The 24,508-nt window shown below is 36.3% G+C and overlaps 1 protein-coding gene across 1 annotated transcript; it reads left to right on the top strand.

Annotated features, from left to right (window-relative positions):
* Positions 1–20,849: 20,849 nt before the first annotated feature.
* On the top strand, positions 20,850–23,354 carry LOC145034642 (uncharacterized). The gene is made up of 10 exons (XM_078983105.1): positions 20,850–21,221; positions 21,501–21,566; positions 21,641–21,821; positions 21,944–22,140; positions 22,237–22,287; positions 22,383–22,474; positions 22,556–22,620; positions 22,751–22,848; positions 22,938–23,042; positions 23,154–23,354. Exons 1-10 carry the CDS (start codon positions 20,943–20,945, stop codon positions 23,289–23,291), a joined length of 1,272 nt encoding a protein of 423 aa, XP_078839231.1. The 5' UTR covers positions 20,850–20,942; the 3' UTR covers positions 23,292–23,354.
* The last annotated feature ends 1,154 nt before the right edge of the window (positions 23,355–24,508 follow it).

Raw genomic sequence — 24,508 nt, 5'->3', positions numbered from 1 at the left:
TTCCCGATCACATTATATGTCTCAAACCTAAAACATATATACGTTATATAGATGCACATATTATACATCAAAGTTAGTCGTTCATTAGTGTTGCGACACAAGAGAGACACAAAGGAGAAATGAGTGTGATGTTATGTCATGAGAATTCCTAAATATGAATTTAGATACAAACTGATCGAGTGATGGAATGAAAGATAATACACAACTTGTGTAAACTGGTACGACAGTGACTAATCTCTGATGACTGTGTTCTATATAATCCAGAAACAACGAAGTTAACAAAAGGTGCTCTGAAAAAATACCAATGGTTTTTTTTTTTTTAACATTTTGGAAATTTCAATGGTATTTTTTATGCTAAAACAATAATGATATTTTTTGAACATTTTTAAAACTTTGTTACCTTTTTATGACATTTTTTCGTTACCCGCAAGGTTTTATTTGAACACATGTGTACTTCATTGGTATTTTATGTATAAAAGATATACTTTAATGGTATTTTGAGTACTAAAAATAAAACAATGTATTTTTTGTACATTTTTAAAACTTCATTACCTTTTTAAGTCATTTTCCTTATATATATATATATATATATATATATATATATATATATATATATATATATATATATATAAGCGAGATCGGTTGAGAACTCATAGTTTCCCGAAAACCTGAAAACTAAAAGTGGAGCATTAGATTAAAATTAAATCATTAATGGCATGATCGTCATCTTACTGATCTCGTTTAATGTTTATTTATTTATTTATTTTTGTTATTGGAAATATTAATAAAAAGTTTTGAATTAACAAAATAAATAAAATTTTGGATTTAAAAAAAAAATTATTTTCTATTTAAAAAAATGAAGATTTTTTTTTTTCAAAACACACACACACACACACATATATATATATATATATATATATATATATATATATATATATATATATATATATATATAACTTAATTTTTTTCAAAAAAACTATATTTTATAAAAAAAAATGCATGCTTTTAAAAAATAAACTATATTTTTTTTCAAAAAAAAACTGCAAAAAACAACATTTTTTTAATTGTAAATTTTTAAAAATCAATCAATAAATAAAAAGCTAGAATATTTTACAAAAATCTTATTTTTTTAACAAAAAAAATCAACGTTTTAAGTGTATATTTGCATATTTTTACAAATGCATATATGAATATTTCTTATAATATAATATTCGTAAGTAAATTATAAAAAATCTCATTTTTATTAATCAATCTATAAAGATAATACTACAAGTATTTTATTCGATACAAAATAAAATAAAATAAAATAAAATAACTACAAAAATTTCACAGTGTTATCATTTCTTTATATCAAAAATTTCATATTTTTTTTAATTTATCATTTTTCCACATCTTCAATATTTTCCATAAATTCTTCAAAATCTACAAGAATTTTTTTTTTGATTAATGCAAGGAATCACATGTAATTCATATGCGAATTACATGTTATTTACATGTGAATCATATGTAATTCTTATGTGATTCACTTGTGATCTACATGTGAATCAGATGTAATTCATATGTGAATCACTTGTAATTTATATGTAACTCATATGCGATTCACTTGTGAATTACATATGATTTACATGTGAATCACATATAATTCATATGTGAAACACATGTAAATTACATGTGATTCATATGTAGATCACATATAATTCATATGTGAATCACATATTATTTACATGTGAATCACATGTGATTTACATGTGAATCACATGTAATTTACATGTGAATCACAAGTGAATCACACATGAGTTACATTTGATTCATACTATGAAATGATATAAAATAAACCAAAAAAAAGTGAAAGAAACTCACCAATCCCCTAGCTTCTACAACTGATGCAAGATGAATATGCACGGTTGTTTCCTATTGATTTCAACCTATACATATTACTAAGTGCATACGTTAGAGTTATATATAGTTAAGATTTTACAGACTTATGAAATATGATTTCACTTTAACTCCTGTCCCTTATTTGGTTGTGAGCTTAGACTAGAATCGTTTATTCGATTGTCTTTCAAGCTTGATTTTTATACAGATTTTATACACGAAACAATTATGGAAGGACTAGGGTGGACACGCTACTACTGGGGGATCGTAGACAAATTAACCAAACCCATACACTTCCTAGCAACCAAAGCCACAGAGAAACACCCCCAAAATAAGCTCACAACCAAATAAGGGCATAAAATTCTTATTTCACCTCGGGTATCAAAAACAATTGAACCGGCCCTGGGCGGGGGCCCAGTGTATATGATTATGTGTATGGTATGTGGTAGGTTGGGGACTCACTAAGCTTTGTGCTTACAGTTTTCAGTTTTGGTTTCAGGTATTTCCAGTTGCAGAGAGAAGAGCTCGGGATGACTGCATCGCACACACCAAGATGTTTTAGCATGGGATGTTTTACTCTGATGTTTTGTTACTTTGATAATAATTTTTGAGATACTATAACTAATGTTTTGATGAAATGATTTGATAACTATGGTTTTATTAATGATTTAAAACAAAAAATTTAGACCTTATTTTTGGGGATGTTTCACTTACGGCCATAGAGGGCTTCAAATGGAGTCTACAATATGACTGGTCCGCCTGCACCGGGCCTTCAGTCTGTCTAGTCCACTCTCCGAGCCTCGGCACGTATGGTCCGCCCTCTTGGGGCCTTCAGCCCATCCGGACCGCTTGCCGAGCCTTCGATCTAACCGGTTCGCCCTGGGTATGTTGGCCTACAGCACAAAGCAAGACCCGCCTCAACCCAACCCCAGTCCAACAACCATGTGCACACAAACATATAATCATATAGCAATTCACCACTAATCAACCGATCTAGCAGATCATATAACATAGCAACATCCTAACCAGGATACCGACCTAACTGGTCACTAACATAGCATCATCCTATATACCAGGATACCGACCTTAACTAGGTCTCTAACATATACCATCCTAACTACCAGGATACAGACATAGCAAAGCAATAACATAACAAACAACTACCCGGATTCCCATCCGAAAAAGGGCCGACGTTGGTGCCTTAGACCCTGTCGATATAGTGAGGATAACTTACCTGTAACTGCCAACTTGAAGAAATAAGACCACGCTGCTCCGACCACCAGCACGAACTTCACCACTGATCATTACCAAATAACCAAAACCAATAAACACCAATAATTACCAAAATACCCTTGGAAGTCAAACTGGTCAACCCTTGGTCCAAGTCAAAGCCCTCAGTTAAAGTCAACCTTCCTGGTTGACCCTACTCGCCGAGTCAACCGTTGACTCGTTGAGTTCTTATGCTCAGAAACTCCCATGCCACGACTCAACTCGTCGAGTCGCCCCACTACTCGTCGAATCCAACAAGCTCTGAGTCCCTTCGTGCTCAACTCCTCGAGTCATCCCTCGACTCACCGATTCACAGCTCAACCAGAAAAGGTTAGGACTTCACGACCAGACTCGTCGAGTCCAAGAATAGACTTGCTGAGTCCAAGGCAATCTTCAACAGACTCACCGAGTCCATGCACATAATCATACAACTCGTCGATCACACCCATGTGACTCGCCGAGTCTCTTCAGTTCTCATTCCATATAGAGGCTTTTCAAGCCATGCAGGGACTCCAATCCATAAATCCACTCTTCTACAGCCTAGCCCTCACATAAAGTTGCAAACTTTACGTGAAAGCAAGGAGATATAAGCCCAAAACACTTCTAGGGGTAGGGTTAAAGACAAAGGGCTTCACCAATAACTCTTAGACAGGATCTTATGACCTTTTGGGCCATCACAAGTCTAGATCTGAAGTAGCAACTTCATATTCGAGCCTCAAACTCGAGATAGCTCCCAAAAAAGCTAATGAATCTCAAATCAACCACCATTCATGAATCAATAATGAAATAGCTTAAGGAGGAGGTTCCTTACCCCTGAAATGTGCCCAAATAAGTAGATTCCAGATCTACCCAAGCCCCTTGATGATGGCCTCCAAATCCCCAAGCTTCTTACACCAAATTTCTCTTCCAAGCTCTAATTCTTCATCAATGGAGTCACACACACGATATGAGGGTTTTTGGATCTCAAATGGGTAGCAAAGAGGCTGAAGGTTGGTTATAATGTGCGAATTAGGGATTTCTCCCTTCAGCACCAACTCGGCGACCAGCCGCCGACTCGCCAAGTTGGTCACTTAACACGTGACCAGAACCACGACTCGACTCGCCGAGTCTACCCATTGAATCGCCGAGTCGACCTTCCTTATTTACACTAAGAACCCTGAACTTGCACTTCTGAACTCGGGGTGTTACAATTCTCCCCCACTTGGCCTTCCATCCTCAAAAGGACCGCTTCACTTGGCCTTCCGTCCTATCTTCTAGAGCGAAATGCTACTCCTTGGAGATGAAATCTTGAGAGCACTTCAACCACTATAAATCCTATGTACATTGCTCTCACCATAACTGACAATTCCTCAGGTAATCCTCGGGTACTTACACTTGGCATCTAAGGGATTCGACCATCACCCTGCACAGTCACTGGCCTTCCCAAGGCAACTGCATATAAGCGACAAACTCTTTTCTATCTCTATAAAGAATAAATCCACTGGTATATCTAAAATCCTACTCACTCCCAGTGTCGGTCGTTACGCCATTACCTACTAAATGATTCCACCTACTATGTCCATATGCTGAACACCCATCTCAGCGTGTGAATTAGATAATCCTTCGAGTAAAGGATTCATCCCTGCAACGGTTAGACTCATACAAGAGTTGTGTAAAAGAGTCAAATCATCTACTCTGAGATTATTTTAATCTTGTTGTGAGTGACTAGCATCTCTCGGTCAACTAACTACCAACTCAAAAATCCTCATATCACTACCTGTCTGAAGATCCTGTTGCCTCCCCCCCACTTTCCAATTAACTCGAGACCTTCCAGGTCCCAACTTAACTACTATTATCTGGAACACCGGACTCCCTCCCGGTTGCTGAACTAAAGAACACCTTCTTAGTCGCTCCAAGCAACCTCTGAAGAAAGCTTCGGTTATCGAACTACTATATCTACATTGCCACTCATGGCTCGAAAATCTTGGGATCCCCGATCTCCTACATTGATCATATGGTCTATTCCAGGTCCCACCTGCATTGCTACAAGCACACGGACCTCCCCCATGGGTCCCACCCAAACTATAGCACGGAGTGGCCTTTCCCTCTAGTCTCACCTATCTAGGGCTACATAGGTCCAACTCCACCTCGACTCCCCTTTACCTATCCTTTCTTGATTCCGATCATGCTAAATGGGAAATACAGGCCTCGCCCACACTCCACTGACTAGGAGATACGGGCCCTCGCCCATACTCCGCTACTGGGAGATACAACCCCCCGCCCACACTCTGCTAACTAGTTGCTAATGAATGTTGCGACTATCCTGCAGTCTTACAACACCTCCCATACTATCTGTCTACATGGAGAATACTACGGTTGCCCCACAATCGTACTGTACCTTCCCTCATTATCTATATACTAGTGTATGATGCGGCTATACCGCAGTCTCACAACACTTTACACAATGTCTGTCTACTAGTGAATGCTACAACTATCCCGCAGTCTTACGACACGTTCCACGTAAGCATGCACACGACCAAACACTCTGGCTGAACTCGTGTCCTTACGGGAATTCTCCAACATGGTTTCCCAATAGTATCTATCAACACCAAGAAGATGCGAACCCAACGTTGGGAAGTTTCCCAAACTCCCAACTCACACACTCCTCAATCCAAACAGCCACTGGAGCCACTTTCATACCTAACGGGAATGCAAACTAATCCCAGTTTCGCATTTACTCCTATTACTGAATACTTGGATGGTTCTCCCCTACTTTGATTCGATTAATTCCTTATAGCTCGCAACTTGAAAAGGAGTCTCAATCCTTTTTACCATCCAACGACCAATCTACTAGCAACCAACACTTACCACTGCTAGTGACCCAAAACAAATAAATACCAAATTCGTACACCCCTTGAAGACTAATGGAACACCCCTGAGTTCCAGTCACACTTGCTACAGCTACCGCATCCTGAGAACCCACTCTAAAATAAAGAACGACCTTGAACTATTATTCTAGAACTCATGGTATGCAGATGACATATAAGCTGAACATAAGCATGAAATAATACTTCCAAGATACACTTACTCATACCGATGCAGAACAATAACAATAAAAATCATAAATAAAAACTGATAGGAAAGCAAAAGATACACACCTGCTGACCTGCAACATTAAAAGCTACTCTTGCCTCCTCTGTAGTCATCTGAAAATCCCTGCTCCTCGCCGCAGGCGCCTCTGTCCAGACCTGACGGCCATCGATGATCCTCAACATCGTAGGGACAGGTGCCATCACCTGTCCCGCCGCAGTCAAACTCGAACATTGGGCCTTCTTATGGCCCCACTGACTGCAATGGAAATAGATCAGGTCTGATCCCTAGGTGGTGGTAGCTGTACAAAACTTGTTATAATGGCCGATCCGGCCGCACTTGAAACAGCCAGATTCACCACCATTGCTACTCCTATACGCACCATCATGTGTCCTGCCGCACTTGCCACAACGGCTATGGTCTTAATGACCCCTTGATTTAGAATATGATATCTTGGGTCTCTTTCCTGACCCTGCATATGTCTGAACCTCTTTCGACTTCCTCTTCCTTTCTGCCTCTAAATCGATCTTCCTCTCCCTGGCTCGAGCGATCATATCCTCCAGCGTCTTGCATCTGGACCGACTCACAAATTGTCTGATGTCCCTCCTCAACATCTCGTGATATCAGGCCTTCTTCATCTCCTCATCTGCTACATACTGCGGAATGAGAAGGGCCCTCTCTCTGAACTTAGTGATGATCTCAACCACCGACTCTATAGTCTGCTGAAGGTCCTAGAATTCCCTCGCTAGCTGTTGCACCTCGATCAAAGGTGCAAAACCGGTTTTGAATCTGGCCGAGAAATCACTCCAAGTCATTGCATCAATAGAACCATCATCTCTGATAGCTCTCCCAACCTTTTACCACTAATCTTGTGCCATGTCCTTCAGGAGGCAAGAAGCGAGTCGAACCTTGTCCCCTTCGGGACATCTGCTGGTGCGAAAGGCGTTGGCGACATCTACCAACCACCGAATGCTAGTAATGGGGTCCTTAGCCCCATGATAGTCTGGAACTCCACAAGCTTTGAACTCCTTGAACGCCAACGTGTGCGACCCCATCATGGCCGTCACCTCGGTGCGGAAAGCACTCAGTCTCTCATCCAAAAGCTCCAGGATGCCCTCCTTGATTGTACCGAAGATCATAGGAGTCTGGTCCATAATACTACGCGTAATCTCAGAGGATATAAACTCTCTCACTACTCATCAAGCTGTCCAGCTCCAGAGCCCGAGCCTGATCCCTCACTGGTGCCTGAATTGCCAACTGGTCTGGTACGAAGCATCACCATGCTACAACATATCATAATAACCATCAGAATACTCGTGACTACTGAAGTATCACACACACACACACACTTCAAGTTTCCTAGTCTTATCTCAACCCTCCTTGATTCAAGTATGGATCCTTTGCTTTCAGTAGTACGGGCCCATACTACCTTCCATATCTATCAGTACTTTCCTCAAGAATTGCCTTAACTTCACCAAGTCCCTTTCACTACTATTTCTCCTAACACTATTCTCATGCTAATCTCATCTTAGGCTTTCCCTAGGGTAATCACCAACCCACTCTCCTCCATCAGCTGCATACGAAGTCCCTGCTATCTCTCCCTAACTAGCTCACAAATACTATTACATGTCACTAAGACCATATAATTCTTCGAATGAGAGGTCATACCCTACAATGGTTAGACTCAAACGAGAGCTGCGAAATAGAGCTAAACCTAATCATCTAAAATTATTTAGTCTTGACAATATGTAACTTAACATATTCGTTTACTAGTTAGTTAGAGATAACTAGAACTCCTAAAAGTACAAAGCAAGCAACATTCGAGCATTGAGTACACATAATCAAGCATATCCTAATCAGACCATCATATCATTGACTAATCTGTACTAGCATGTAGTTAATAAAGTTGATACACATATAACAGGCACATAAGACATCCTTCCTAGATCCTTAGTCAGAATCTAGCATGCACTTCTCATAAACATATCATAACATAAACTTGTATGGGTAGTTTTGGAGTACTTACTTAAGCTTGGTTGATTGCATGTACCACACCCTTTTATCTTTTTCAAAGTTCTTTTCTCTTTTCAAAATTTTTTTCTTTTTCTCAAAATTCTCTTTATAAAAGTGATTTTCTTTTGAATTTTTTTTCATACCAATTCCTCAGTTTGAGTTCAGACACACCTGAGAGTGTGACCGAATCCCTCAAACCAAGACTGTGATATCAACTTGAAACATCCCAAAAATACGATACAAAAATTACGTTTAAAATCATTAATAAAATGATAGTTATCAAATCATTTCATCAAAACATAAGTTATAGTATCTCAAACATTATTATCTGAGTATCAAAACATCAAAGTAAAACACCCCAGGCTAAAACATCTTGGTGTGTGCGATGCAGTCATCCTAAGCTCTTCTCTCTACAACTGGAAAAACCTAAAACCAAAACTGAAAATCGTAAGCACGAAGCTTAGTAGGTTCCCCAACCTACCACATACCATACACATAACCACATACACTGGGGCCCCGCCCATGCATCGGGCCCCACTCGGCATCGGACTAGTCCAGCATTAGGCCCCGCCTGGCATCGAGTCCGCTCGGTATACATATTTATTTCTCTTAGGCCCCGCCCTCTATACGCATACAAGAGTATCACATAACCATACTAGCACATAAATATAACATACTCTAAATGTATTTCCTGTCCTAAGGCCTCACTTAACTTGGGCCACTATTGATGAGTCATAGAACCCCGCCTACACTCCTGCTGATGGTGAGATACGGGACCCCGCTCACACTCACGTCTTTCCTATCATGGGCCCCGCCCCTACTCTCCTATGCATGAGATATGGAACCCCGTCCATACTCAGCTAGCGATGAGATACGGGACCTCGCCCACACTCACCTCCCTACCAGGGACATACAAGTATCACACAAACAACAAGTATAATCTAACATGCAAATATTCCTCATTCACCGCCCTACATCGGACCTTGATCCGAAATCACATACATATAAACCTTCTTCGGGCACCGCCAGACATCGAACCTTGGTCTGGAATATCATACTATCATACTATACGTAGGGCTAACCCCTATGTCTTCCCAAAAACATAATGGGCCGACATTATGGTCGTAGACCCATGAAAACAATGAGGAGACTCACCTCACAAGCTCACTGTCGAATCCCGCGAATAAACCTCTCGCTGCTAGCTGGCAGATCCCCGGAATGCTGATCTCTTGACTCCCCGAGCTACCAATCATTATACTAGTTAGATAAGTATGGGATTGTTATAACATAACCATAAGTCCTCACTGGGGTAGAAGACTACTCCACCCCTCACATACTCTTGTCCAAATGCCTTCAAAAGTCAAACTAGGTCAAAGTCAACAATCAACAGTCAAAGTCAACGCTCCGAGTTGACTCAACACGTCGAGTCGCCCCCGTGAATCGTCGAGTTCCCTTGCTACTCATAGTCGCTAAAACACAAACCAACTCATCGAGTCCTTTCACACACTCGTCGAGTTCTTCCTATATAGAATCGGGACAAACCAACTCAACTCGTCGAGTCCCTCCATGGACTCGCCGAGTTCCTCAGTCTGTTTGGGCCATCTAAAAAGATTAAGCCCCTATTCTTCTGATCAAAACTCCATACTTCTCATCTACTATGAAAATGTCCTTTTAAGGGTAAAGCTTCAAACTTTACCCATTAATACTCTCACTTAATGGCTATAGCCCAAACCCTAATCTTGATCCAAACATCATCAACACTCTAAACCAAGGCATATAAACTGAGATCTGGACTCTAGATACTACAAAATACGTAAAGCTTCAAGCTTTATCTACATACATGGCCTTTTGGAGCTAAAAAAAGGCCAAAATAGAGGCTTTGAGGTTGCATGGGACTTCCATGTCCATAAAGTTGGCACCTTATGCCATGAGAGTCCCTCTAGACATTAAATCTGAAGTGTTCCTCACTTGGGATGTCCAAATCCCAAGATTCAAGCTTCTTGGACCAAAACCCACTATAAAAGGTGCTAAGAAGATCTAAGTATTCATTGAGCAAGGTGAAGACTTTCTTACCAAAAACATAAGGTTTAAGGTCCATTAAGTCTGAAAACCCCTTATATATATATATATATATATATATATATATATATATATATATATAGTTTCATCCGAAAACACAATTCATTTCTCAACTTTTAGGCCACAAACACCTTCAATTTGCTCTCAAATATCATTCGAAAACCTTCATATCTTCATAGGATATTGCCCAGATCTTCATACAATCTTCAAATCTTCAGCCGAAATCATCATCCCACCTTCGAATCTTCATAAATTCCTTCATATCTTCAAGTTTTTCCTCAAGAAAACTAGCACATCTTCAAATATTCATATTTTCCCTAAGAACACCTTCAAATAATTCCCAATAATTTTTGTAAGTATTTCTTACATAATTTAGTGTTGTCTAACACTTTAAATTGTTATTTAAATTATTTTATTAATTTAAATATGATATCGTGTAGAATTATTATTAGGATACGACTACTCGTACGGGTTCTAATAAATATGATATCGTGTAGAATTATTATTAGGATACGACTACTCGTACGGGTTCTAATCTGAGGATCATCGCTACCACTTCGTATCCAAACTAGAATGCACATTCGAGGTGAGTTCATACCCCTACGATTTCACTATTTTTCAATGTTTTTAGGGGGGAATACAAGTAAAACACAAGGAATATTGTGTTAACATTTAAACGGTTTCAGACCGTTTCAAACTATTTTAAACAATTTCTAGCTATTTTAAACTATTTCAAGCCTATATATATATATATATATATATATATATGTGTGTGTGTGTGTGTGTGTGTGTGTGTGATTCAACAGACTTAGGACTGGTGTTTTCGCCTTAACTCTTGTTCCTTGTTTGGTTGTGGATTTAGGACTAGGTTCAAAGATACATTACTAAAATAATTATTTAAGTATAATTATTTTACACTGCGAGTACACTACAAAAAAGGTAAACATACATTTACAAGAATAAGAGAACATTTACACACTATACGTAAACTAATTAATACAAAATTATGAGCTACTATTTCATTGTACCTATTAGGGTATGCGTTAAAGTCCTGATTATAGCTAGAGTCTCCTGGAGGGAGAGCGTGAATTTGTGTATAGATCTATACAGGACTGATAATCCCGCATCTAAACTGTTAGCTACAGTTAGGCCGGCAGGCCTGGGGTGACAAATGTCATAAGATTCCGACGCTTGAAGAATGTCGCGCGTGCCACTAGTCATTTTAGCATGGTTATAACATCTCACAATAAGTATTAATTAAACATTTTGGTTTACGAGATAAACATGACTTCAAGGGTTTTATTTTTATAATAGAACTACATTACAATACACTACTTTACAGTTTAGCTGGTGGATTCTAGGCACATACATACAAAGGGTTTTCATACAAATACAATACAACACACTATTTTTCTTAATACTGTACATCATACAGTTTTGGGAAGCATTCGTTGACATGGTTTTATTTATTAATAAGACTAAATTATGTTATTTCAGAGTACAATAACAAACATACATTTTGGTCTCAAGGCCTAAGACTACATTTCATTTATAACAGAAAATATTGGATTTTCTGGAGGAACACATTAACATTTTCAAAGAACAAAGATAGACTTCTAATACAAACATGCTTATGAACTCACCAACTTAAATGTTGACACACTTTCAAAATCACTTGTATTCTCAGGGAACCAATAGACAGGTACACTTATAGGTTTTGAGAAGACAGAACATTATAGTGTCACGTCTTTTAGTTCTGTTGTACATTTTTGGTGTTATACAAAAAATGTTATAAACATAATGTAAACATATATTATCAATGTAATGGTTGTTGCTTTGATTACTATTATTCAATTGTTGTGATATTGTACATGACGTCATCCACCCCCGAACGTTTCCGTCGTTCCGGTTTGGGGGTGTGACAGATTGGTATCGGTGCATTGTTTATAATGAAATAAGTATATCAAACCATGAAAGATATATAACTATAAATACAATGAGGCTGAAGCACTCTGACTAAAAGTATACTTATAAAATATAAGTATTTTATAAGAAGTATATGAACATGCATACATACCAGAAACAGTATCACAGTAAGAACTACACAAAAGTATTTGGATGAGTTGGACACTACGGTTAAACCTGGATAGTTATGTAATCATATATGGGATAAATATAGCCTAATCAACTATATTTATTTGAGATACGACCAACATCTATTTGGGAGTGACTATGGTGCTGCAACAAGTCTAAAGCTTACCAACTATATATACCAGAAGAACTCTAGAACCTAACATAAAGTTAAAATACTATAAGAGTATTTAATGGCACTATCACTAGCACAACAACATTTAGGCCTCGATGGTTAAATAAACTAATAGTCAAGAAAGGCCTTCTTACTAGAATCAATCATATGAAAACAAAGGACCCTTGCTGGTAGATCTATAATTACTAAGTGTATACGTAAGAGTTATATATAATTAAGATTTTATAGACTTTGAATTTGTGATTTAACTTTAATTCCTTTTCCTTGTTTGGTTATGGACTTAGAGTAGGATCACTTATTCGAAGGTCTATTTAGTCTTGGTTATATATAATTTGTATACACTATGTGATTATAGGAGGACCCAATATGGATCACACTATACAAATTCGTTTCAAGTGTTGCTATAGATTTCATAAATTGAAATTACGATTATTTACTTATATTAAGTAGGATTTTATTGTAAATCGTTGATAGAAGACTATAAAATTCAGGATATGATGCGTTTAAGATTAAGATATATATTGTTCAATGTCACCTGACCCATAACCCCTATAGAGGACTTATCATGACTTACTATTAAATCTTTTTAGAAAAAGATGTCACCATGTAGATCAAGAAGGAGTTTCAACAACAATCCACCAACTCCACCACTACCACCACCCCCCAGTATGACCCTACTGTTTTCCAAGCAACAATAACAGCCGCCGTGGCAGCCGCCATGACGCAAATCAATGCAAGTGGCACTAGTGGGGCGGGTAGTGGTGCCAAACCTTCTAACCATGAAGAAAGCCATGGACACACAAGGGAGTGTTCATACAAAGACTTCACGAATGCAAAACCCAAATCCTTTGATGGCACCGAATGTGTCATTGCTTTAACTCACTGGTTCGAGAAGATTGAATCGGTGTTCAAAATCTGTGTATTCCCTGAAGCTAGAAAAGTGAAATTTGCAGCATGCACTTTCATGGACAGAGCCCTTTCCTGGTGGAATGGCTATGTCAAGTCATTTTCTCTCCCAGTAGCCAATTCCATGAGTTGGGAAGACTTAAAGGAACGTATGTTAGCAGAATACTACCCAAGGGGCGAGGTGCGAAAGCTAGAACAAGAGCTATGGGGTCTAATGATGAAGGGCTCCGATATTGTTGCATACACTACCAGATTCAGTGACCTAGCTATTCTGTGTCCTGGGATGGTCACTCCAGAAATTAAGAAAGTAGAGAGGTATATCTGGGGACTATCTCCTTAGATCCAAGGTAACGTAATAGCTGCAAATCCACTTACTTGTGACAGTGTCAAGCGTCTGGCACAGACACTTATGGATCATGGAGTTCGTCAAGGCTTCATGATAGCCATCCCTAAGTAACCCAATGAAAGTGGTAAAAAAAATCTAGATCAAAAGAAAAGGGAAATCATCGCATGGGTCCTCGAAGAAACATCAAACTGTGGCAGTCCATGTTGTTACTGTTCCTGTTGTTGTTCCAACTGCTCCAACACCTCCCAATCGATACGCTGGAAACCTCCCAAAGTGCAACAATGCAATTTTTATCATCACGGACCCTGTCGGAAGATGCATTACAATAACAGTAATAGGAAGGAGCACACTGCCCGTTTCTATAAGGCACGAGCACAACCTACCACCCAGGTTCCCGACGGAGGAGTAAGCCAGGCTTGTTACGGGTGTGGTGAAACAAGACACTTCAAAAGGGATTGCCCGAAAGGAAAGAATGTTGGCGGTGTGGGAAGAGTGCTAGCTATTGGACAGGAGGAAGCAATAGCATATCCCACGATGGTCTTGGGTACGTTCCTTCTCGATAACTCTTATGCATGCATACTCTTTGATAGTGGTGTGGAGAGGAGTTTCGTGAGCCATAAATTTTAACATTTACTCAAACAAAAACCATAATCATTAAACGAAACATTCACTGTCGAGATGGAAAATGGGAAAATAGAAAGCACTAATGACATATACATAGGTTGTACCCTCACTCTAAATAACTATTCTTTTCAAATCGACCTCATGTCGGTCTCAATAAAAAGATTTGACGTCATCATCGAAATGGATTGGTTAAGTCCCTACTATGTTGATATTCTATGCTACGAAAAGTTCATTCGTCTTAATCTACCGAGGGGCGAAACCCTTTTCATTTACGACGACAAACCCAGTACGAACCTTTGCATCATCTCTTGCATCAAAGCCCAAAAATATTTATGCAAGGAGTGTCACACATTCTTAGCTCATGTAGTTAATGAGAAGCAAGAAGTAAAAGGCATCAAGAGCATTCCTGAAGTCCATAATTTTCCTGACATCTTTCCCAATATCTTCCAGGAGTTCCTCCTGAACGCCAAGTCGAGTTCCGAATCGAATTGATTCCTGGAGCTACACCCGTAGCGAAATCCCTGTATCGTCTAGCACCAACAGAGATGCAGGAATTATCCAACCAATTAAACGAACTGCTCAATAAGGGATTTATCAGACCGATCTCCTCACCTTAGGGAGCATTGATCCTGTTCGTAAAGAAGAAAGATGGATCGTTCCGTATGTGCATAGATTACCGCAAACTAAACAAGTTTACCATTAAGAACCGATACCCTCTCCCGCTGATATACGATCTATTTGATCAACTCCAAGGAGCAAGCTACTTTTCAAAGATCGACCTAAGATCAGGGTATCACCAATTACGAGTCCATGAAGATGATGTTGCCAAAACAGCATTTCGAACTCGGTATGGATACTACGAGTTTGTAGTAATGCCTTTTGGTCTAACAAATGCACCTGCGGTATTCATGGACTTAACGAATCAGGTATGCCGTCCTTTCCTAGACAAATTCATGATAGTATTCATAGATGATATACTTATCTACTCATGGAGTAAAGAAGAACATAGCCAACACCTGAGAGAAGTCTTAGAAACATTAAGGGCGGAGAACTTTATGCGAGATTCTCAAAGTGCGAGTTTTGGATTAGGAAGGTAAATTTCCTTTGTCACGTGGTCAGTGAAGAAGGAATACACAGGGACCCCTCCAAAATAAAGGCAATCGAGAACTGATCTACACCAAGAACGCCAACTAAGATCCGTTAATTCTTAGGACTTGTTGGCTATTACTACAGGTTCATACAAAACTTCTATAGAATCGCTAAACCGCTTACCACACTGACTCAGAAGGGTGTAACCTTTAGCTGGGGAGAGAAACAATACATTGCATTCCAAATGCTAAAACAAGCCATGTGCAGCATGCATATCTTGTATCTTCCAGAAAGGATAGCAGACTTCTTAGTATACCGCGATGCGTCCAATCAGGGACTAGGATGTGTACTTATTCAAAGAGGAAAGGCTATTGCCTATGCCTCGAGACAGGTAACGGAACATGAGGTCAACTACACCACTCATGATCTTGAGTTGGGAGCTATAGTGTTTTCCCTGAAGATCTGGAGGCACTACCTTTACGGTACAAAGTGCACCATCTTCACCGACTACAAAAGTCTTCGTCACATATTCTATGCCTTACCATTTTTTTTGCTTCACACTTTCAGTTCATGTTATCAGGTCACTGCATAATTTCATGAACTTAAACTTCAATCTTTGCGTTAATCTAATTAGTTATTTCAATAGATGCGTTTCCGATAAAACCATTTACTTTGATTTTATTTGTTTTCCTCCCACTATTTAAAGTTTGTCAATGTTGTTATTGATTTTGTTTAATTAAAACTTCTGAATTAAAAAGAGTTTCAATTTCACACACTTTTGCCTTTATGGAAAATCGATAATGTAACATTCGGTACTATTCATGTAAAAGGCAAATATGGAAAACATTTTTTATCCCTTCATAGTAGGATATGTATATTTTTGATAGTAGATATACTTTGTTTACTAGATAATACTGTAAAAAAAATTATTAATTATATGCAACTTTTAGTCATGAAGTACTTTGGTGTTTATTTTTTTAAAGATTGAATCTATAAGATTTAAATATTGGTCAACTCCATTTTGGATTACTATTATGCCTTTCAATTATTTTTAATGTTATAAACAAATATCACATTCAATTTTTTTATATGAAAAAACTCAAATATAACTAATTTCCTTATTGCCAAAAATAGCTAAAACTTCACATCTCTAAATATTGTTAAAAGAGAAACTGTATGACATCATCTTAAATAATCAAGACCATTGATTATATTTCGATCATAGATATTCCACCTTTAGATCACTTTGTAACATCACCTACCAAAGTTTTGGTAAAAAACTATTTTTTCCATCAATCTTTACTATGTCTAAATGTAACTTATGGTGTTACCTTTAATACCTATAGAATTTTCATAATAGATATTATATCAAATGTCATAAAATCAACAACTTAATTATAGAATCTTTATTCATGTTTTATAATATTTAATTGCTTACCATATTAATCATTCTAATTGATTCTAATTGATCTCATACATAATAGACTGTTTTTCATAAGTCAAACGATATCTCTGCAAAAAAAGGAACTTATAATATATGTTATCTTCTATTTCAAATTTAAATTTAAAATACATTTCAATTTATTTACTTCCTCTTTTTCATCGTTATGTATCTTCGATACATAATACATAATTCTAACCTTTTTATTTTTCGATTGGGATATATACAGTAAAGTCCCAATATTTTCATTGATTTGACAAAAAAGTCCTAAACTTTATTTTTTTGACAGTAAAATTCAAATTATCGGCAGTTTTTGACACTTTTACCCTTTTTTCCCGGTTAGCCGGTAATTAGGATTTTTTTGTCAACAAAATAAAGTTTAGGACTTTCTTGTCAAATCGTCAATTATGAATTTACCGTAAAAAAAATATGACTTTTTTTTGTCAAATCGTTGAAAATATTGGGACTTTAGTGTATATATAATTTTTTTGGGTTAGAAATTTAATGGGATAATACTCTTTAAGCATAAGAGTTATTGAAACCTTCACTAATCTGCTAGATCCTATTGAAATCCTTAAAATTTGCTTCTTGTTAAATCGTTTTATTAATCTCAACAAACCGACATTGAAAAAAATTGAGATAATCAAGAAAGAAAGAACCAGGGTTGTGTTGGCTTTTTGCAGCCCCAAAAATGGAGAAACAAGAAATCGAAAAAATGAAATTGCCCTTCTTTCCCTTCTCCACATTCACACTCTTTTGACTAGGCATTTGTTGTTTGTGTTTGTATAAAGCCAGGGCAATTTCATTTTTTAGGTTTCTAATTTCTCCATTTTTTAGACTGAAAAAAGCCAACACAACCCTGGTTCTTTCTTTCTTAATTATATCAATTTTTTTCAATGTCGGTTTGTTGAGATTAAAAAAACAATTTAACAAGAAGGAAACGTAAAAGATTTCAATATGATATAGTTTATTAGAGAAGGTTTCAATAACTCTTATGCTTAAAGAGTATCATACCATTAAATTTCTAACAAAAAAAAATTATATATACACTAAAGTCCTAATATTTTCAACGATTTGACAAAAAAAGTCCTAATTGACAATTTGAAAAAGAAAGTCATAAACTTTATTTTGTTGACAAAAAAGTCCTAATTACAGGTTAACCGGGGAAAAAAGGTAAAAGTGTCAAAAACTGCCGGAAATTTGGATTTTACTGTCAAAAAAATAAAGTTGAGGACTTTCTTGTCAAATCAATGAAAATATTGGGACTTTACTGTATATATCCCTTTTCGATTTACACAGGAACAATTGACATACTTACTCTATAGAAAAATAGAGCAAAAACTTCTCCAGCCTTGTCATCGACGATCAACGGTATGTACTTTTATACCTTATCATTTTCCGTTTCACACTTTCAATTCTTGTTATCAATCACTACAACTTTCATGAACTCAAACATCAATCTTCACATTAATCTAATTAATTGTTTCAATAGATGTGCTTCCAATAAAACCATTTACTTTAATTTTATTTGTTTTCCTCCTACTAATTAATGTCTTTGTTAATGTTGTTATTGTTTTTGTTTAAACTAAATCTTCTGAATTAAAAAGAGTTTCAATATCACACACTTTTTTCTTTATGAAAAATCGATAATGCAGCATTCGGTACTATCCATGCAAATGGCAAATCTGGAAAACAATTTTTATCCCTCATAGTAGGATGGTTTTATTTTGTACAAATGAACATAATACCAATGTACTTCTGAACCATAGATACATTGTTATTATGTTTTTATATTTTTATTGTTCTAAATTATTGACTGCTATAAATTTGATATACTTGCCCATACAAAAGAATAACAATGTACTTCTGAATCATAAATACAATGTTATTATATGTTTTTTTTTTGTATTGCTCTTCTAAGTTATTGACTACTGTCAATTTTTTATATTTGTATTGTCGTTTTAAATTATTGAATACTATTAATTTGACATGTTTGTCCATACAAAAGAATTGTAGTGTACTTCTATGTTATCCTGTTTTTTTTATCTGTATTGCTCTTTTAGATTATTGTCTGCTGTTAAATTGACATATTTGCTATTTACTTACTTCAACTTATTTTTTTTCTGTTTTTTTTTTTAATTTTTTATTATTTTGTTTTTGTTAAATATGTGCAGATGTTCGTTTCCATTTAATGATTACTACTTTTTTCTTTTTTTCTAATCTAACACCTCACATTTGACCATTTACTTGACAAGTAATATTGTTTTCTACTATTTTAATAATTGATTGGATATCATGGAATAAAATGATGTAATAAGATGGAATATAATCTTTTGTATTTTAATAATATCTAATAAATAAAAGAAAAAGAATAGGAGGCTAATGGTACTTTCATCTAAAAGTGTAGTTGATGAATACATTATATAAAACATGGATATTTTTTTTGTTATATTGTACTATTAATATATTTTTTAAATATATTTCCCCCATTTACGATACAAACTTTCATTTTAAAAAATAATTTCTTCATACTCCCTAATTGTCGAGTTACTCAAAACCTTACCGAATTACCTTCAGTATCCCCGTCTCATAACATCATACACCTGAATGTGCAATCCACATTTATTTAGTCAAGGTCGTCACTTTCAGAAATAACCAGTCAAGGTAAATTATTCCAATTTTTTTATATTATATTTACCTCCACATTTTAAATCATATATCATCAATTTTAATTTCCCAATATGTTAACTGTATCATTAATTTTTTAATACATATATGTAATGTTTAATTTGTATAAGTCATTTTTCCCTTTAATATCCTATTTAATGAGGCTTCAGGTTGGTTGTCCTACTAATGATTTGGGTGAGACAAAAACATTTGCTAATTGGATTCTTAAAATTAATGAATGTAATATTGGGTGGTCCTAATGATGGTGAAACTAAAGTTGAATTACTAGAAGACGTTATCGTTCGCTCTTCACGTGACCATATTCGTTCAATTGTATTTGACCATTTATCCGTCTTTTGAAAACAATATTGATGATCCATCATATTTTCAAGATAAAACTATTTTGGTCCCTAAATATGAAGAGGTCGATGGTATTAATGACTACATGTTAGGATTGATGAAAGATGAATGGAACACTTATTTGAGTTCAGATTCTTTATGTGAGATAGAGTTAACAGAATGTTTTGAGGAATCAATTTAGTCTCTGGATGTATTAAATGTTTTTAAAGCATATGGAATTCTCAGCCATAAACTTACACTAAAAATAGGTGTTCCGGACTTTCAGTTATGTTGCTTGGTAATATCGACCAACCCAAAGGTTTATGCAATGGTATTAGATTACAAATTGTTAGGCTTGGAAAGTTGTCACTGAGGCACGGATTATCGCTCGTAGATTCTTCAATAAGACTACTTATATACCTCGTATGAAGTTAACTCTGTCTGATAAAAGAATTATCTTCCATTTTCAGCGGAGGAAATTCCCCGTAGATATTTATTTTGCTATGACCATCAACAAGAATCAAGAACAATCATTATCAATTGTTAAATTGTATTTGTGTAGACCCGTCTTCACTCATGGTTAGTTATATGTAACTGTTCTCGTGTAGCAAGTAAAAAAAAAACTTAAATGTACTCAGGAGGAATGTCGTCTAACCAATAAAACAAAAAATATTGTCTATAAAAAAAATCTTCAACAATTATAAATATTCAAACATGTTATTTTATTTTTTAAACTTTTAAATATAATCAAGAAGTCTATTTCTATTGTTTATCATTTTTTTTTGTTTATACGTTCTAGGCGTTTTACTGTCATAATCTAGTTTAAGTTTAAATTAGAAAATAAGAAATGTGGGGTCTTTTTATAATTAGCATCACTAACCTAAAACCTCTTCTCGCCTCTAGCCTCTATAGGGTTTAACATATCCGGAGTACCATAGCCGAGATTCGCCGGAGGAGAAATGGCAACCGTGTTTAGGCGTCTCCTTTCCCCGAAGGGGATGGGAAACATCCACCGATCTCTTCAACACAATCGATTCAGTTCTCCTTCTAGCAGCCCTTTTCCGTGTCAATTTCTCATCAGAAGCCTCCATACTTTTGTTTCCCGGAATTCCTGTTCCCGAAACATGTGTTCCGCTGCTAATTACGAGCCACAGTACGATGCTTCAGTTGCCGCGGCATTGAACTTGGACGATCGTGTTCTGGCCACCGTCATCACTGGTTTCCTCGGTTCTGGAAAGGTCGGTAAAAACATATTCTATGCCAGGCGTGTGCAATTTGTTTTTTCTTCTTCGAAAATAGATAAGAGAATTAAGTCATGCCACTAAACCACATCATGATGAAGTTTTCATCCAGAATTGTCTCATGGATGAAAGGCTTGGGTAAAATTTTCTAGTACATCCGCTTTGGATACGCAATTAACTCTGATTTATTTAACTCCTGAGTCCTGATCATGTATAAATTTGGAATGGATTTATAGAAACTTGAATCTGATCATTCTCGCTTACTTTTGGATGCAGACAACTTTATTGAATCATATTCTGACCGCTCAGCATGGCAAGAGGATTGCTGTGATCGAAAATGAGGTATATGAGATTCAGAGCAATTTTGTGTTCTATGGTTTTAGTTTTCATTCGTTTCTGTTTATATGGTTTTGCAGTTTGGGGAGGTCGATATTGATGGATCCTTGGTGGCAAGTCATTCCTCTGCTAATGAGGATATTGTGATGGTCAGTAATGGTTGTTTATGTTGCACTGTGCGTGGTGAGCTAGTTACAATGCTTTTGGAGTTGGTAAAAAAGAAGCGAGACAAATTTGATCATATTGTCATAGAAACCACAGGTATGTTACTATGTTATGTTGCTAAACACTACTTCTACTTTCAACTGATTTATCCTTAGGCAGAAGGGTAAAACAGTCATTTGCTCCATTGAATTAACAGATTTGTGTCATCCATGTTGCAGGCCTTGCAAAGCCTGGCCCAGTGATTGAAACATTTTGCACAGATGAGCAGATTTCTCGCCATGTGAAACTTGATGGAGTTGTTACTCTGGTTGACTCTAAACATGCTATGCAGCATTTGAATGAGGTCAAACCAAGATTTGTGGTAAATGAAGCAGTTGAACAAGTTGCATATGCAGATCGTATTATTCTCAACAAGGCAAGCCTTTATTTTATTTTATGACTTTTCTCTAAGGATATATCATATATAATATATTAACCAATTGCTTTACATTTCTGCTTAACAATATGGCAGATAGATTTGGTGAGCGATGCTGATGTGGCGGCTTTAACAAAGAAAATACAGGTAGAGTTTTTCTTTACTTCATTTTTCTGTTTATGCATGCAAAAGTACTTAAAATATTGATGAATATTAATTGGATGTTGGATGTTTATTTCCAGCATATAAATGGAATGGCACAGATAAAGCAAGCTAAATTTGGCAATGTGGATATGGATTTTGTGTTGGGAGTGGGAGGTTATGATCTTGACAGGTGATGGTTATATAATGTTTGATAACATTATGATAATTGGTAACATATGATTTTTTTCCTAATATACCCTTTGTAATGCAGAATTGATTCTGAAGTTCCATCAGAGGTTTCTCATTGCGAGAACCACAATCACGAGCATGACCATGGTATTTATCACTTTTACTTTCCTGTATTTATTTTGTTTTTTATTTTTAATTTTAAAGTGACTTGATATGATGATCAATGGTTGTGATGTAATCAATAATCATATATGAATATCATCTGGTTTCTTGATAGAATGCCATAAAGGACATCATCATCATCATGATCACAAACATGATTCTGCTGTATCAAGTGTCAGCATTGTATCTGAAGGAACCCTCGACCTTGATGAGGTAATCATTTTATTTTTCTTCCACTCCTATATAAATGCAATTTTTTTCCATTGATATCAGTAACTATGAATGTACATGATGATATACAGCTTGATGATTGGCTTGAAAGGCTAGTGGAAGAAAAAGGGGACGATTTATATAGGATGAAAGGGGTTTTATCAGTGAATGATTCTGAGACACGTTATGTTTTTCAGGTTCTATTTATGTTCATTTGTTAATTGTGTTTATTTTCTTATCAAGGTTCGTTAATAATAAATTGATTTTTTTTTTTTTTTTGATTGTGGTGTTTGTTGGATTAATTTTAGGGGGTGCATTCGACTTTAGATGGGTGTCCAGGGAAAGCATGGGGGGAAGATGAGAAGAGAATAAACAAGCTTGTGTTTATAGGAAGGAATTTGGATGAAACTGCTTTGAGAAAAGGCTTCAAAGGTTGTTTGGTGTGAATTAAATCTTGAATCTTGGTTAAGTTTTGGTTTTATAATGAAGTAAACTGGTGTAAATAAAAATGTTGAATTTACCAATGTTAACTAAGACACAGAAGATAAATGGGTTTGGGTTGAGATTTGCTACCCGCCAACCGTTTATTAAGCGGGTTGTGTTCGGGTTTGCAAAAAAATTCACGGTTGACCCGTGACCCGTTTATGTTATTAACTTAAAAAAAAATATTATATATGTATAGCTATTAAATAATTAAATAAACTACTAAAAGTTGCACGTGCTGTGCATTTGTCAGCTTTCCTATATGTTAATCGTTCCTTCTTTGCCCTAGAATCCAAATATGCCTAATCAGTTAATCACAAAATACTCGGAAAATCCAAGAGGAAGATGAATTCAGTGCTGATCAAGGATTTAAAATATGGTTATGAAAGCTTCTCTTTTTGGTTAGCAATCGTGAATGACTCTAGGTCAATGAATCTCCATGGTGATTTTTTTAGGGGTAATGGGGAAAAAGAAAGTCGAACTATGACTAGTGTTGAGTTCAGTCGTTCACAGATTCTAAGCTATTCACAGATTCAGTGTAGTCTTGTACCATTTTGTCCATTCACAGATTCAATTATTTACATGGGTAATCTTGAATTCGCAACTATATAAAATGTGAATTTTTTCTTTCTTCCTGTAAATTGTGTAAATTGTTTACTGGTTAACTACTTAAAATGTGTGCAATCAATGAACCCGGACCCGAATCTGACCCACGACACACAAACCTGTATAAGTAAACAAGTTGGTGGGTTGTGTTCGGGTTGATGCACTCAACCCACCAATCCGTGACTTGTATAATTATGAGTTGTGTTTGGGTTGGATTTATTCTGACCCACCAACAGAACACGATTGTCACCCCTGGTAATTCTCATGCCCTAGCACATTTGGTTCCTGGATGGTATATGTGCACAAAGGAAAAAAGTTTTGGTCTAACCTGCAATATTAGAGTTTAATTATAATGTTTATCGGGTTCCTTTTGGGCATTGACCTTTTGTATCAGTCATCTTGATGTTTGTTATATATTTACATCTTATATCGTTCTTCTGGGAGAGACAGTGTGTAAGCTCACGAAAAACTCGAACCCGACTTTGGAAGTACTCAAAATCGATTAGATTTTTATCGATCTCAAACTACTTGAGTACCTTGTCAAGCTAAGCTCGAGTTGTACAATACCCGGCTC

The sequence above is a fragment of the Lactuca saligna genome, chromosome 3 (assembly GCF_052625555.1).
Source record: "Lactuca saligna cultivar CGN05327 chromosome 3, ASM5262555v1, whole genome shotgun sequence".
In the NCBI taxonomy this organism is placed as follows: Eukaryota; Viridiplantae; Streptophyta; class Magnoliopsida; order Asterales; family Asteraceae; genus Lactuca; species Lactuca saligna.
Note: the sequence above shows the minus strand (reverse complement) of the source record. Positions and strands in the feature narration are given on the sequence as shown.